The 15,411-nt window shown below is 37.2% G+C and overlaps 1 protein-coding gene across 1 annotated transcript; it reads right to left on the bottom strand.

Moving 5' to 3' along the window:
- Positions 1-1,619: 1,619 nt before the first annotated feature.
- LOC135154097 (uncharacterized) lies at positions 1,620-2,873 on the bottom strand. The gene is made up of 2 exons (XM_064099326.1): positions 2,828-2,873; positions 1,620-2,086 (listed from the first exon to the last, which is right to left on the bottom strand). The coding sequence occupies exons 1-2, from the start codon at positions 2,871-2,873 to the stop codon at positions 1,620-1,622; spliced, it is 513 nt and encodes a 170-aa protein (XP_063955396.1).
- Positions 2,874-15,411: the final 12,538 nt, after the last annotated feature.

The raw sequence follows: 15,411 nt of genomic DNA, 5'->3' as shown, positions 1-15,411 counted from the left end.
ATTGCTCCCTCCGAGGCAAAATCACATAACACCTTCTTCCTTTTAACCACCAATCTTTTTTATTCATCCACCAATCCATCCATCTAGTCATCAATCTATCCATCCCGAATCCTTCTATCCATCAATCAATCCATCCACCGGTCATTCCATCCATCAGTCCAACCATCCATCATTCTATTAATTAATCTATCCATTCATCCTTCTACTCATGAACATCATTAATCGACCAACCACCAATTAGTGAGTTATCCAATCAATCAATCAATCAATCAATCTCGATGTCTAATTACTATATAAATAACGTCAATTCGTTATTTAAATACTCAATTTATTCAAAATTCAATAAGATCAAAATGCAAATATGTACAGCAAAATTAAGTTTCACAATGAGTCAGAATAAAAATGAATACAATGTTTGAATATGTTTTGCAAGAAATAAAGACTGAGAGGATGATTAAGTTACACTGTATACTTAGTGTAAATACATCGCACTTTATTTTGAAAAAAAAAGTAGAAATAATGCGTTAAAATGTTATCATATTTTACTAAAAGCCATTGCTACACCAAAGTATAGACATAATAACTGTGCATGACTTTGCCACAGGTCTTAATATCTCAATATATTCATGAACTATAATTTCGACAGATAAATCTTGAGGCATTATCAATTTCACGAAGGTTACACATTTAAACAGTTTTGAGTATATAGTTACAGAATACAATTACTTCTCCCCCATACTATCGAATGCTATGCAGTCATACTGCTATGCCCGTGCTAACAAATTTCGACAAAGCCCTCCCAGATCTTCATGGTCATTAGACGGGTTTTTCCAATTAATGTTTTGTGCTCTTAAAAGCTTTTTGCGTCTCGGCATTTTGAAAAAAAGTAGAAATAATGCGTTAAAATGTTATCATATTTCACTAAAAGCCATTGCTACACAAGTATAGACATGATAACTGTGCATGATTTTGTCACAGGTCTTAATTTCTCAATATCTTCATGAACTATAATTTCGACAGGTAAATCTTAAGGCATTATCAATTTCACGAAGGTTACACATTTTGAGTAGTTACAAAATACAATTACTTCTCCCCCATACTATCGAATGCTATGCAGTCATACCAGATCTAAAACGTCCGAATCTTTTACGTGATTTAGAATGACATACCATCGACCGGTTTGAAGTAGGCTTCGTCGTATGACTCTTTTCGCAACCAGTACGCAGACGCCTTCTAGAACACAGAAAATATATTGTCAAAGGACCTTCATGACAAAGGAGTCTCTGTGGAAAATCGGTGAATAACAGCAGTGTCGTCCTGGACTCTGGACAAACCACAAATTTGCAATTTTTCGTCAGGTCCAAATCTAAGGACGATCTGCTGTCCCGGTCGACCAACCATTGGCAAAGACCTCTAAGCTGTTCACAGTGTTATGACGAGCATTTTCAATAGATTTACCATATTGTAGAATCCGTCCCCATTGCAATTGCAATATCCCTATGGTTACATAATACAGAGCAGTTTAGTCGTTGTACTATATGCGTTCAACATCAAGAATACATTTTTTTTCATCCTCTGACTCCATTGTTAAGTTGAGATGACCAAGTGAAGAGCATAAATTACGATTTCTCCATCATCAGTTGCTGTTCTTCATATCTTGCTAAAACGTAAGAGCGCCTTTGTCTGCGAAGAACAAAGAAAGCTCCTACGACTACCACAGCAACCAGCCCCAAAACACCGAAAACAATAGCAAGATTCCCGCCAACTTTGCTCCCGCTCCGGACAGGAATCGGTACTGCTGGGTTCATGAGGCCAGCGTTATTGGCAGCAGTGTCCGTATTTGTTTCGACTCCCGTTTCGACTTCGGCCATTTCGGTTAATCCGTCTGTCTCGGATGATTCGGCTGATACTTCGGATGATTCGGATGTTTCGGATGATTCGGACGTTTCGGATGATTCGACTGTTTCGGATGATTCGTCAGCCATGACTTGATTCATTGGGACATTCATGAGGGTTTGCTCCTGAGGCACATTGGCTATGTGGATTGCTACAGCCCCACGACTGGCCTCAGTCATTACACAGAAAACTGAAAATAAAAATGGGGTACTTTTAATGAAATGAAAATGAAAAGCATAATAAGGCAATTAATAATAAAATCACACCACCATCTTTTTTTGTTACTATGTCGCCCCTTATCGTTTTCCTATTTCCTATCTCCCCCCAAAACAAAACTGCTTCTCTTTCTTTTTACAGGAATAATCAACATGATCAAATGACTCATTAACGAATAATACCAAAAGTTAAAGAAGGCTTCTTTGGGTAACCTGTATATGTTATTTATAAAAAAATACAGTAGGCTATAACTTTAAGGTAAACTGGATATGTTATATAAAAGAACTATATTTAAGATGAATTAATATTCTCATAATCAAACAGCCCACTTGAACTCCATGATATACGTTTAGATATTTATTATCAATATTTTAAATCAATATCTCACTAATCGAATTGATAGAACTCAATTTCGAGTTGGCTCGTTTAAAAATTACACCAAATACCATTCTTTACACATACAAAATCCTAAAAGATGTAGCTGCAATATGCATAGAGATACATTTTTCTAAAGGCGAAGACCACCAACTTAATATCAAATAAAGCAAGTGTACACTAAGCTAAGCAGGTGACATTATTTCAGAGTATCTGATCCAAGATTCTGCCGCTAATACATGTGGTTCTACCAAGTTTCAGCGTGGATGTTAATTCTATCTAAACAGTCCTATGAAAAATTTTACAATTCATATCATAATTACAATGAAAATTAACTTACCAAGGAGAGGAAAGAACAAACCAAAAAGTTTTCCAGAAGAACACATATTTATGGCGGGATGCTAAAATCCGAAGATTTCACGTAAAAAGAAAGGAGTTGGAGTATTCACCTGATTTTCTAGTGACTCTGCAACGAACCGGATTAAGGTATGAAAAATATGGCTTTTCGCAGCAATATTTATACATTTCCGATCAAACTAAAACGACTAATAATGATAAAAAAATATTCAGCTAGGACAATTGTCAAAGTTGATATCTGTGACACAAGCGACTATGACTATCAAAAGGTGAACTATACATTGGCACTAGTCTCCTTTTATTATTATTTTCAATTAAACATCGCTAAATTAACGAGGACATTATTAATAATGCTCGAATTCGGACGAGATTTTCCATCAAAGTTTTTTGTTGATTGCTTAAATAAACAAGCAATGATTAGCAATGTCAAATTTTAGCACAAATTTGACCTCAAATTAATCATTTTCCTGTCCAGTATGTCGAATATTGGATTTCATTCCTTTCACAGACAGGCAAAGAACATCGAATACTATCAGTCACTTTGTTTCAATGTAGGTTCATCAAGCCATATCAATATGTCATTATTCATTAATTTGATTTTGTTTACCTATTGTTTTGATATTGGCGAGTGTTTGTTTAGCGGTGTAAGCCGGACTTGCAGCGACGCGGGTGAACGGCAAGCCCTTTTAACATTTACTTCCATATTTCTTGATATCAATAATTCAGAAATAGGAATAAATGTTAAAGGCCTTACCATACTCCCTCGGCGCTTAAAGTCCCGTACGCCACTGAGCGAAAACTCGCTCTGATAAAGAAATAAAGGGAACTAAGGATATACGCATCCTCTCCGAAGGACTTTAAAATACATCGATTAGATGCCCTATTAGAAGAACATTTACTGATTTTTCTTTGCATTACATTTTTAATGAAATTTTGATTTTCTAATTATATGCAAACATATATCTTACAACCGCATGGTTTGAAAAATCTGCTGTCCCATCAAACCAGATTGAAACCACACGGTAGGGTAATTATATCGTTAATGTCTAAATCTGTATATAAATAATTATATTGATATTGGAATTTATTCATCTATACGTCATCATCATTATTATCATCAGTATTATTATTATCATTATTACTATCATTATTAAAACTATCATTATTATTATGATTATTGATATTATTATTGCTTCTGCTGTTGTTGTAATTATTAATATTATCATGATCATTATCAATTTTATCATTAATATTATTATCCTAATTGTCATTATCGTTATTACTAGTACTATACAACTTCTACTATTAGGCCTATACTTCTTCTACTACTAGCAGAAGTAGTAATATTATAGTAGTAGTAATGGTAGTAGAAGTAGCAGTAGTAGTAGTAGTACTAGTAGTAGTAGTAGTAGTAGTAGTAGTAGTATAGTAGAAGTAGTAGTAGTAAGTAGAAGTAGAAGAAGAAGAAGTAGAAGAAGAAGAAGAAGAAGAAGAAGAAGAAGAAGAAGAAGAAAAGGAAGACGGAGACGAAGAAGCAGAATGAGAAGAATAGTAGAAGTAGGAGTAGAAGCAGTAGTAGTAGTAGTTGTACAAATAGTAGTAGTAGTAGTAGTAGGAGGAGGAGGAGTAGTAACAGTAACAGAGTAGTATCATATTTTTACCATCATTATATTAAAATCTTTCTTTCTCTCAATTCTATCAGAACGCTCTCTCCCATTGAGAAAAAAAATACAGATCACGTACGAAACGAAACCGAACAAAACCTGAACCCTTGCCAAGGTAAATTGCTCACCTCCACAAGACTGCTTTATTAGTACTGACAAGTGAATGAAATGTAATTCGTACATATGACATCACGAATGCATCATTGTTTAATGGAATATGAAAGAGATTGAAATAACTCCACTTAATCTTGTTGATTTGCCTTGAAAGAAAGAAAAAAAAAGAGTCGAATCTTGTCAAAATGTTCCTCATATTTTGTTATGACTTCAAAGCATCTAGTTCGGAAAACATTCGGCAATTATCGTTCTCTTTCATACTGAAGATTGGGTCTTGATACCTTTTCTAGGAAAAAAATATTTGTTTCGGTAAGTAAATATTACATGTAACAGTTAGTCGGTTGAAGATATATAAAAATGGTTTTGGACTAGGTTTTACTAGTTTACAGTGTTAAAGCTGAAGGAAAGTAGTTGCAGCAAACGATAAATGAAACTAGACCGAATGTGCTTAGCCCATGCGGTACGTATTAGACTGTCTATGATAGTAGGGTTGCTTAGGGTCAATTTTTTGGATTACCGTTAATGACTGGATAAAAACACAATTTTTGGCACAGAGCTTCCTTATGGACTAACATTTGAATTTAGAAGGGGAGCCACCAAAACCGAGTTCGTCTCTGGCTGTTACCATGGCAACGGATAAATATCACAAAAGTTGCATGTATGCGCTAGTAAATTGTGGACCAACCTTTGGTGGAAAGAACAGTGTCACACATAACAGTGTGATCACAGTGCGTTCACATAGTGGACTTTGTGAAAATATTATTCACACTGTTAAAATGCTCAAATTCAACAGTGTGAAGATATTTTTACACTGTGGACACCTCGACAGGGTGACTGTTCACAGCGTGTTCACATGGTCGACTATGTGAATATGTGATACACAGTGTTGAAATGCTCAAATTTAACAGTGTGAAGGTGATTTCACTTCGTGTTCCACACTGTGAACACACTGTGGGGGCACTGTGTTCTTTCTAATGTGGGGGGGGGGGGTAAATATAAACCATCCATTTTTTTCTTAAGAGTGTCCGAAACAAACATCTTCACATTCAACCGCCCACCCCCACCCCAAAAAAAAGAATAAAACAAAAAAGGTCTGCAAGAGATCACGTATTAGTTTTACAATCAAATAATGAATTTATTTAGAATTTTTTTTACACTAACGCACCAAAAAAGTGTTATTCTCATTTCGTGTATCTTACACAACAGAGTTCGGTAGAGACAACACATTCACATATTAAACTGAAAAAAAAGAATACTAATTAAATTCATCCCCTGACCAGCTCATAGAAATTGAATTCATCATGAAAAATCTGTATTCTTTATTTATAATGAATGTATCATAAAGAAAGCAAATCACAACGAAAACAATCAAAAACAACATTGATATTATACATTAACAGCGTCGTGGTTTAGCGGTTCTGACTCTCGCCTTGTAATTAGAAAGTTGTGAGTTCGAATCCCACCCGCCGCGGCCCTATAGTATCGTTTGGCAAGGCATCAATCTACTCTCCAACCCAGCTTTTCAATGGGTACCCGGCAGTACGCCAATGCCTATATGTAGTATGCCTAGCAAATAAGTCTTGGAACTCTTGTTGGAATGTTCCCCAGGGAGTGGAGAAGGATGTGCGGGTATGATTGGATCCAATGACTGGGATAATAATAATTACAATGTAAAGCGCCAAGAAACATTATAATTGTAAGCTTAATTGTTGAAATAACATATAACTGAACTGCATAAGCTTACTTTCATCGGATCACTGTGAAAAAAATACATTTAGTCTCAATATGATATTAAATTGGTCAAGATCAAAATAGTTTTTAAAAATTACAAATCTAAATTATTCCTTGATGATTGGTTTTAGGGGGGGGGTACATCTGAGAAAGGGCGCCATGAAAATATTTAACGACAACCTTAGTCCATATCACAAACGAAGCCCCCCCCCCCACAAAAATCCCCAAAACAAAAACAAGCCCGAAATCAAGATAAGATAACATAGTTATTAAGAATGAAATGAAATAAGTAAACAAGATAAATTATGAAATAAAAGGGAAAATGAATTAATGATACAAGGAGGTCAATATAGTAAAGTACACATTACATATGAATTAATGTACGTATTACATATTAATAAATTAATCAATCAATTACAAATAAATGTACATATTTCAATAATTTTCCGTAGAAACCGACTGGCTTTGGAACAATCTGTAATTGGGTCCATATTAATACCATCGATGTATTCCCATTAAATACGAACAAAGCTCGCGTTATTACTCCTTTGTTTTCTGATGATGAGGAAAGCAGCAGCTATTACCACAGTTAGCAGTCCGAGCAAACCGAGAGCGATTCCGACTCCACGAGCAGACGAACCGGTAGCCCTGCCGACGAGATGGTCGTGAACGCCAAAGAAATCACCCTCGTAGTCTCCTACGAGGTCCCCATCCTGCTCTCCTGCCATGACTCGCTGCCTAGTCCGTCCAGGAAACATTGGTCGTGTATTTCCGCTCACTCGATTCTCGTTTCCCGTAAAGACATAAGAAGGAGCACTTTGGACCTCGCCGTCATCCGTATCAGTATCGGATTCCTCCTCGGAAGAGTCGTCGTAGATGCTCGTAGACCCTCCTACGATGTTAGGCTGGATCGTACCTTGGTTGCCAGTGCTTGGTCTGGTCATCCTCGTGGTAGTTGGACTCTCAGGGCTTGGCGTGGTTTGATTATAGATACTGAACACGAAGTCGAACTGGTTTTGGGGAGGTGAAGCGGGCGGAGTTAGCTTCTTTGCAGGATCCGTACGAGTGTCGTTTTTGGCTTCGATCGTGAAGCAAAATGCTGTGCGAATGGAATAAAGAATGATAAAAGGTTAAGTTGGGAAATCTAAATTAACCCGATAGTGTCTTTAACGCATTAATTGTTCCATTCTGTCATATCTTCGATATTGAATTAAATATCTCGATTCAACATATTTAATCTATATCACAATTAGAAGTATAATCATTATGACTAGTGAAGTCACGAGTGAATAATGACTAGGTATGAGAATGCTTTGGAAGATAAGAACTTAATATAGGGGCAGCGGCACTAGGGGGCAGTGGAGGGTGTCCCTGGGGCGACGCCCCTTGACTTTTTTCAAGTAGTGGAAAAAGGGAGAAAATTTAATGAAAACGGTGGAGAGAAAGAAGAACGAAGAGAATAAAAAGGACAGGTCTGAACTCTGTAACCCTCTAAGATCTTAGTCTATTCTATTAAAAAATATATAATTATAATAATAATAATAATACTAATGATAAAGATAATGATGATGATGATAATAAAAATAACAATAAGAATAACGATAATAATAATGATAATTATAACTATTCTTAGTATTATTATCATTACAATGATTATTATTACATTATTATTATCATAATAATTATTTTATCATTATTATTATTCTTAAAGTTGTTATTTGTTTGGCGTCACCTGTTCCTGGGAGGCGAAAAGCGAGTAGAATCACTATAACGTCACCAGTAGGTCGTTGCCCCCCCCCCCATATCGAAATATCACTGAGTAGTCCCTTTTGCTAATACCATGGACCTACTACAACAGTTGTAGTAGGTCCATGCTAATACTATTTTCAAAAAAAAAGTATACTCACCAGCAAGAAGGCAAATAGCTTTTACAAAGACCGCCATCTTGTTCGTGGTCACTGTGTCTGCAGCAGCGGCGTAACAGGGGTCGGTGGCCAAGGGGGGCAAGAGCCAAAAATTTCCCGGTCATATCATGGTATGAGCAGGCGTAATGGTGTAATGAGGCGACTATTTTGAGAAGGCCAGATATTGCGTATCGGGCAGAATTTATCTTTAAAAACAGTTGCGAGCGAGCGAAGCGAGCGAGCAAAAATTTGGACCTTTTTAATACAAAAATCCAATTTTGTGATAGATTTTGACATGATATCCAGAAAATAATATATTTCACTCTTCTCTCTTTAGATTCCTTTTTTGTGGTCTGTACGCCACTGTGAACAGGATTCTTTGTGGAAGTAGCGTGAAGAGTAAAAAAAGAAGAAAAAAAACCAGGGGAGCAGTATAGCACATGTGCTAAAAAGCTGCTTACTATAAGTCCCGAGCGAGCGAAGCGAGCGAGAAAAAAATCACCTTTTCATGAGAATCTAACTTTGAGCTATTTTTTTACATTATATTCAGTAAATAAAATCATATCCTACACTTTTCCTTTGCTTTTCTTTCCTCTTTTTTATTCTTCTTGTTTGTAGAACTTTTGGGGGCCATGGCCCAACCCTTCAATACGCAGTGCTGTGTGGTTGGGGTCCGGGCGGAGCTCCCGGAACTTCTTGATATCAAAGCCATTTAAACCTCGCAGATTGCCGCTATTTTATTCAAATCGCGGTCATATACAGAATATAGCTTTTACACAACACATTTATTCAACCCGGTTGCATAGTGAACCAAATATTTTTAAGGGGCAAACCATAGCAATGTGGGAAAATTTGTAAAAAAAAGTCGCCAGCATGCAAAGCGGGCTGGAAAAAAAATTACCAATTGAAATTAAATTCTAATTATGTGATCGCTTTTTCCATTATATTCAGCAAATAACGCATTTCATTGTTTCCATTCATTTCATTATACGTTGTCTCCTACAATTTCTTTTATTTTCTCTTGGGTGTGGAACCAAGACCTCCCCCCCCCCCCGCGCGCCTGTATGCCAGTGATTGATTGTGATTGAACGGGGGCATTATAGAGCCATTTGAAGGTTATAAATGAAGAGCCCCTACTGCGTGGGGTCTGGGGCAAAGCCCCGGTAGCTTATTTGCATAAAATTTAGCAAGCTTATAGCACAATGTTGTATGCAGTCAATCTTTTTTCCCGCTCTTTATTTTCAATCATCGGCAGCCCGGTCGTGTTATTATTTTTTTTCCTTGTCCCTTTTCTTTTCCAATTTAGCTTTTGACTAACCCTCTCTAACTTCGTTTCCCGCTATTGGTTGCCATTTTGTCATCTTTTAATTCATTTCCCACCGTGCTATCGCATTACATAGGCCTATTTCGGAATGATTCGTTCTTTCTCAAATGTTCTTCTTTCGTACATTTTCCTGCTTTCCTTCCTTTTCCATTTAAAAAAAATTGTTTTTTCTTCGTTTTCTTTTCCCTTTCCTTTTCCTCCTTTCCTTTTCCTCTTTCCCTTTCTTTCTCTCTCCTTTTTTTCTTTTTCCCGTTTTTCTTTTATTTTCCCGGTGAAATCCGCCAGGGGGGGCAACTTGCCCCCCCTGCCCCCCCGCCTGTTACGCCACTGGTCTGCAGTTGTACAAGATATTCTGAAAGAAGATCTTATTGATGCTCGTGCAAACTCTCCCAGTGTCAGTGGCGAAGGTGACGAGCATTTCGATGTCATCGACTTTATATACTTTTCGATGAATGATACTCTACGACATACCCCATCCTGAAGAATTCCATCTCGTTAACAGAAGTCTTAACATTCTCCGAGACATGTCTTGGCACCGTGCATTTCATTCAGATGTCGTGTTAATAAACTTGATGGACCTATATAGTGAGATACTTTAGATGGAGTTCAATGATGTTGTGGGCTAAAGTTGGATGATAGTTTTGGTTTGTCGCATTGTAAATCAACAAGATAATCAAAGACGCGATTATTGTGACGTCTGGAATATGCATGCGTATCATTAAAATCGCTATTTTTTCTAAAAAGCTGACAAAATGATGTTGAAAGTTGAAAGGATGTTGATTTGATGTGTTTAACAACTTCTTCTTGTGTGTACTATGACTTAAATGTCGCCTATGTCGGGTCAAGTTCTCGCTTCCAAAAATTAAGATATTGTATATTACATATTGTCAATCAAGCAGAAAACAAAATGAAACAAAATATTTTACCAAATCGACACAAAATCAGACATATTTATACAAAGACAGGTCATTTGTTTGGTAGTGCTCGATTCTGACTTTTGCTTTCATATTGTACATTCATTTCATTTTGGTTTTAAATCTTACTTTCTGATTTCCATAAAAAAATAAAGTACTTTAATGGATAAATTAGCAATGGGATAGTTCCTGCATGGGATAGTTTATTGATTTTTATTTCTTTCTTTCATGAGTTTTCTTGTAAGCCGGTATCGATATAAAAAACAAGGCAAACGCCAAGCGTTGTCTCGCCTGCATATTGCAGTCATGAAGAGACTGCATGTCAAAACTACATGTATGCTATATTACTTAGATGGACCTCTGTTACGAGTTTTTGCGATCCCACCTCGAAGCTATAGAAAGTTATTGTGTGTACAACACAGCAGTGCCAGTCATGGAAAGTTCATTGACCTTTGACCTTAATCAAATTCAACTCACATTCGAACTTGACCTGCACCTTCAAGAGATGGACCTCTTGTTTGAATTTGGCAATCCTACCTCGAAGATATAAAAAGTTATTATGTGTACAACACAGCACAGTGCCAGTCATGGTAAGTTCATTGACCTTTGACCTTTGACGTTATTCAAATTCGGCTCACATTTGAATTTGACCTGCACCTTCAAGAGATGGACCTCTGTTATGAATTTGGCGATCTCACCTCGAAGCTATAGAAAGTTATTTTGTGTACAGCACAGCACAGTGCCAGTCATGGAAAGTTCATTGACCTTTGACCTTATTCAAATTCGGCTCACATTTGAAGTTGACCTGCACCTTCAAGAGATGGACCTCTGTTATGAATTTGGCGATCTCACCTCGAAGCTATAGAAAGTTATTGTGTGTACAACACAGCACAGTGCCAGCCATGGAAAGTTCATTGACCTTTGACCTTTGACCTTATTCAAATTCGACTCATATTCGAACTTGACCTGTACCTTCAGGAGATGGACCTCTGTTATGAATTTGGCGATCTCACCTCGAAGCTATAGAAAGTTACTGTATGTACAACACAGCACAGTGCCAGTCATGGAAAGTTCATTGACCTTTGACCTTATTCAAATTCGACTCATATTCGAACTTGACCTGTGCCTTTAGGAGATGGACCTCTGGTATGAATTTGGTGATCCCACCTCGAAGATATAGAAAGTTATTATGTTTACAACACAGCACAGTGCCAGTCATGGAAAGTTCATTGACCTTTGACCTTATTCAAATTCGATTCATATTCGAACTTGACCTGTGCCTTCAGGAGATGGACCTCTGGTATGAATTTGGTGATCCCACCTCGAAGCTAAAGAAAGTTATTGGGTGTACAACGTTATTATGTGTAGAACACAGCACAGTGCCAGTCATGGAAAGTTCATTGACCTTTGACCACTAGCGTACCTACGGGGGGGCAGGGGGGCACTCTGCCCCCCCTGACGAGTCAAAACCCATGCAAAAACGTATCTTTGCCCCCCCTGACGGGCTTGAAAAACCTTTTTTGCCCCCCCTGACGAGCTTTAAGACCTTCAATACCCCCCTGACGAGCTTGAAGACCTTTTTTTTTTTTTTTTTTTTTTTTTTTTTTTTTGCTTGTCAATTTTTTTCTGGTACGAAATCCTTTATTTGTGATCGAAGACCTGACTTTTTTTTTTTTTTTTTTTTTTTTTTTTTTGCTTGTCAAATTTTTTGGCGGACGGTTTTGCCCCCCCTGTGGAAAATCCTAGGTACGCCACTGCCTTTGACCTTATTCAAATTCGACTCATATTCGAACTTGACCTGTGCCTTTAGGAGATGGACCTCTGGTATGAATTTGGTGATCCCACCTCGAAGCTATAGAAAGTTATTGGGTGTACAACACAATTGTTGACGACGACGCCGACACCGGAAATAGTGATACCTATGTCTCGCTCCGCTACGCAGGCGAGACAAAAATGATGCTTTGCCGAAAATTGAATCCCTTCCTCGCCATTATTCAATGATTTAAATCATTTCTTGCATGAATTTAGCATAATTCATTAATTTAACTCTTTACCGATACTCGTTTTGTTTGTTAAGCAGAAAAGATTGAGAAACAAATATTATAATTTTATAATCAACCGACTTTGGTGTAATATCACACTCCCCTCGGTCATTATCGGGTAATAATTTGAATAAAAAAAACAAAAATTGATCTTTTATATGAAAGAAAGAATATACCTGTAAATGGCTTATCGATGGTCCTTTGCCACTTGCATGCATTATTCTACCCTTTCACAATGTACCAAAATCGTAATGAATGATGATTCCAGTGAAAAATAATTATAATGACGAATTTTAAGCACGAGTGAAAGCAAACTAGAATCACGAACGCTAATCACAATCACGAATTCAAATTCTACTCCGAAGGTGAATTTCAGTTAAGTTTCACCAAGGAGCGAAGCTCCTTGGTTTCACTCAAAATACGGTACGAATTTTACGTCTGAAAGGGTTAACCTCCTAAACATATTTTTGAGGGGCGGAGCTTACGTGACCTTTCAAGCACTTCCGTAGATAAAACGATTGTCATGCACTTATCGTAGTTTCTTTTTTGTGATGCAGTGCTTTGATTGGGTTTGACTGACACAATACCGCCTTCGCGTAGGAATTCGAATTCAAATAACAGTTTTCGAGTGAACGTGTAAATGGTGCCCAATGATTCTAAAGAGGAATTGCAATCATCATCACAATGATGATTCAAGATTCTCGTGTGAAAAGACCCCAAGTCATCTTTTGTATCCATGGCATCACAAAGAAATACAAGTGGAACGCCACTGGCAATTTCGCCTGCATTATGCGATTCAATATAGCAGCAGTGCTGACTTTGAAAACAGCTATTGCATAATCATTCACAAAAGAAAACATTCATTGACCCAAAATGACCTTTGACCATGATCATGTGACTTAAAACGTGTTCAAAGCAATCATTCATTCTCGATTACCCTTATGTGTACGTTTTATGAACTAGATTCATAAACTTTCTAAGTTATGATGCCAATTCAACAAATAGGCCTACCCCTAACACGGCCAAAGTTCATTGACCTTAAATGACGTTTGATCTTGGTCATTATTGTGTGACCTGAAACAAGCACAGGATATTTAGGGACACATGGTTGCTCTTAATGTCAAATTTTCATGAACTAGATCCATAAACTTTTAAAGTTATGATGACAATTCCATAAATACCGCCAACATTACCAAAGTTCATTGACCCTAAATGACATTTTACCTAGGTCATGTGACCTGAAACTCAGGCAGAATCTTTAGTAATACTTGATTACCATTATGTCTAAGTTTCATGAACTAGGTACACATACTTTTTAAGTTATGAGGCATTAAAAAAACTTGACCTTGGTTAAGATTTCAACGTTGACGACGCCGCAGCCGCCCGCAGCCACCTCCGTCCGAAAAGCGGCGCTTAGTGGGCCGGGGCGAAACAAAAGTGCGCCAAAAGTCATTTTGGGCATTTTCAGATTTTTAATTTTTGTCATGCCCAGCTGAAAGACAACAATTTGAAGAATACTTCAGCAAAATATTTCATTCGGGAATTTGCATAAATGTTGTTAATTTCCTACCTCAAATCGTAAAATGTGGCATTTTGCGAAATGCCGCGTATATATGACAACTTAGTTGAAATACAGGCCATTTCACATGAGGTTTTTACATGTAGGAATTTGAAATGGCTCCAACATAATCCTGCTTTATTCCTTTTTCGTGTGAAAGGGTTCAAAGTAGATAAAAGACACCTTTCAGGAGGTTTATAGTTATTCCTCGAAATAGGCTGATAATCCATGTTTTTTGCATCTACATTAGAAACGTTTGGATTTCCGTCTAAATTCTATCAGCATAATTTTCCCCGATGTCTAAGCTTTAAGTCGATACCAAATTTAGCTGTCCGTTTTCATGTGAGAATATTATTTACCTGCGTTACTGTTGTATAGCAGGTAAATGTTGTTTGTTTTGTTAATGTTCGTAAACTTTGCAGGAATGCATAGTCATTGGGGTTCGAAGCCTCCGTGGAATGTAATTACAAGTGCATTGGCATTGGAGCGCGGAAAGAACGGATAACGTGCGGTAAGGATACGTTGGGCGTATCATTCTAGCTTGTTCTCTTCGTTACGACAAATTTACAGAATTTAAAATTCGCAAAGTGAAAGTGTTCAAATTATTAAAGTTTATGATAATCTGATAAACAAATTCAGAGGGGGGGGGGTTGCAAAAGTCTTTCACAGTTTTTCCACAGTTTTTTGCTCATCGAGTTATATCTCTGGTTTTTTTTTCAACTGGTCTGACTTGTCGCATAATATAGGGTAAGATGTCGGTTCATGTGTCACTGTTACTCTACAATAAACGGTGTATGTAATGTCATTATATAGATTCCTAATATCTATCAAGAACAGAGATCTGCAAGTTTGATATTTGTTTTATCATTTATAATAAAAACGGTCGATCGGCTCCTAATCGTCGGACAAGCTATATCCATATGATATTTGCGGTTAGAAATAGTATCTTTTATGTGTTACTAAATGAATGAATGTAGGAGGTGTGAGGATTTTACAGAAATTATAGAACAGACCCGAATTTACTTGACACATCACCCCCAAAACGGTCATTTTTATACCGCGAAGTCATCGCAACGTACCGTGTGGGTGTACATCGCCGTTCATTTTTGCACGGCGAGGACGATTCCCCTTCCATGATGAAAATGACATGAATTCCGGGCATAATGTTAACAAAATGAAAGGTTGATAACGCATATAAGGGCTACCCACCCCTCTCCCAGAGATAAAAGTTACTTGAAATTTTCAGCCCAAAACCCTCCTCTTATCGTGGTGATAAAACACGGTTAATATTTTTCAGATTTCAAAAGTATTTTTTT

This window comes from Lytechinus pictus, chromosome 5, assembly GCF_037042905.1.
Source record: "Lytechinus pictus isolate F3 Inbred chromosome 5, Lp3.0, whole genome shotgun sequence".
Classification (NCBI taxonomy): domain Eukaryota; kingdom Metazoa; phylum Echinodermata; class Echinoidea; order Temnopleuroida; family Toxopneustidae; genus Lytechinus; species Lytechinus pictus.
This window is presented reverse-complemented; position numbering and strand designations above follow the sequence as displayed.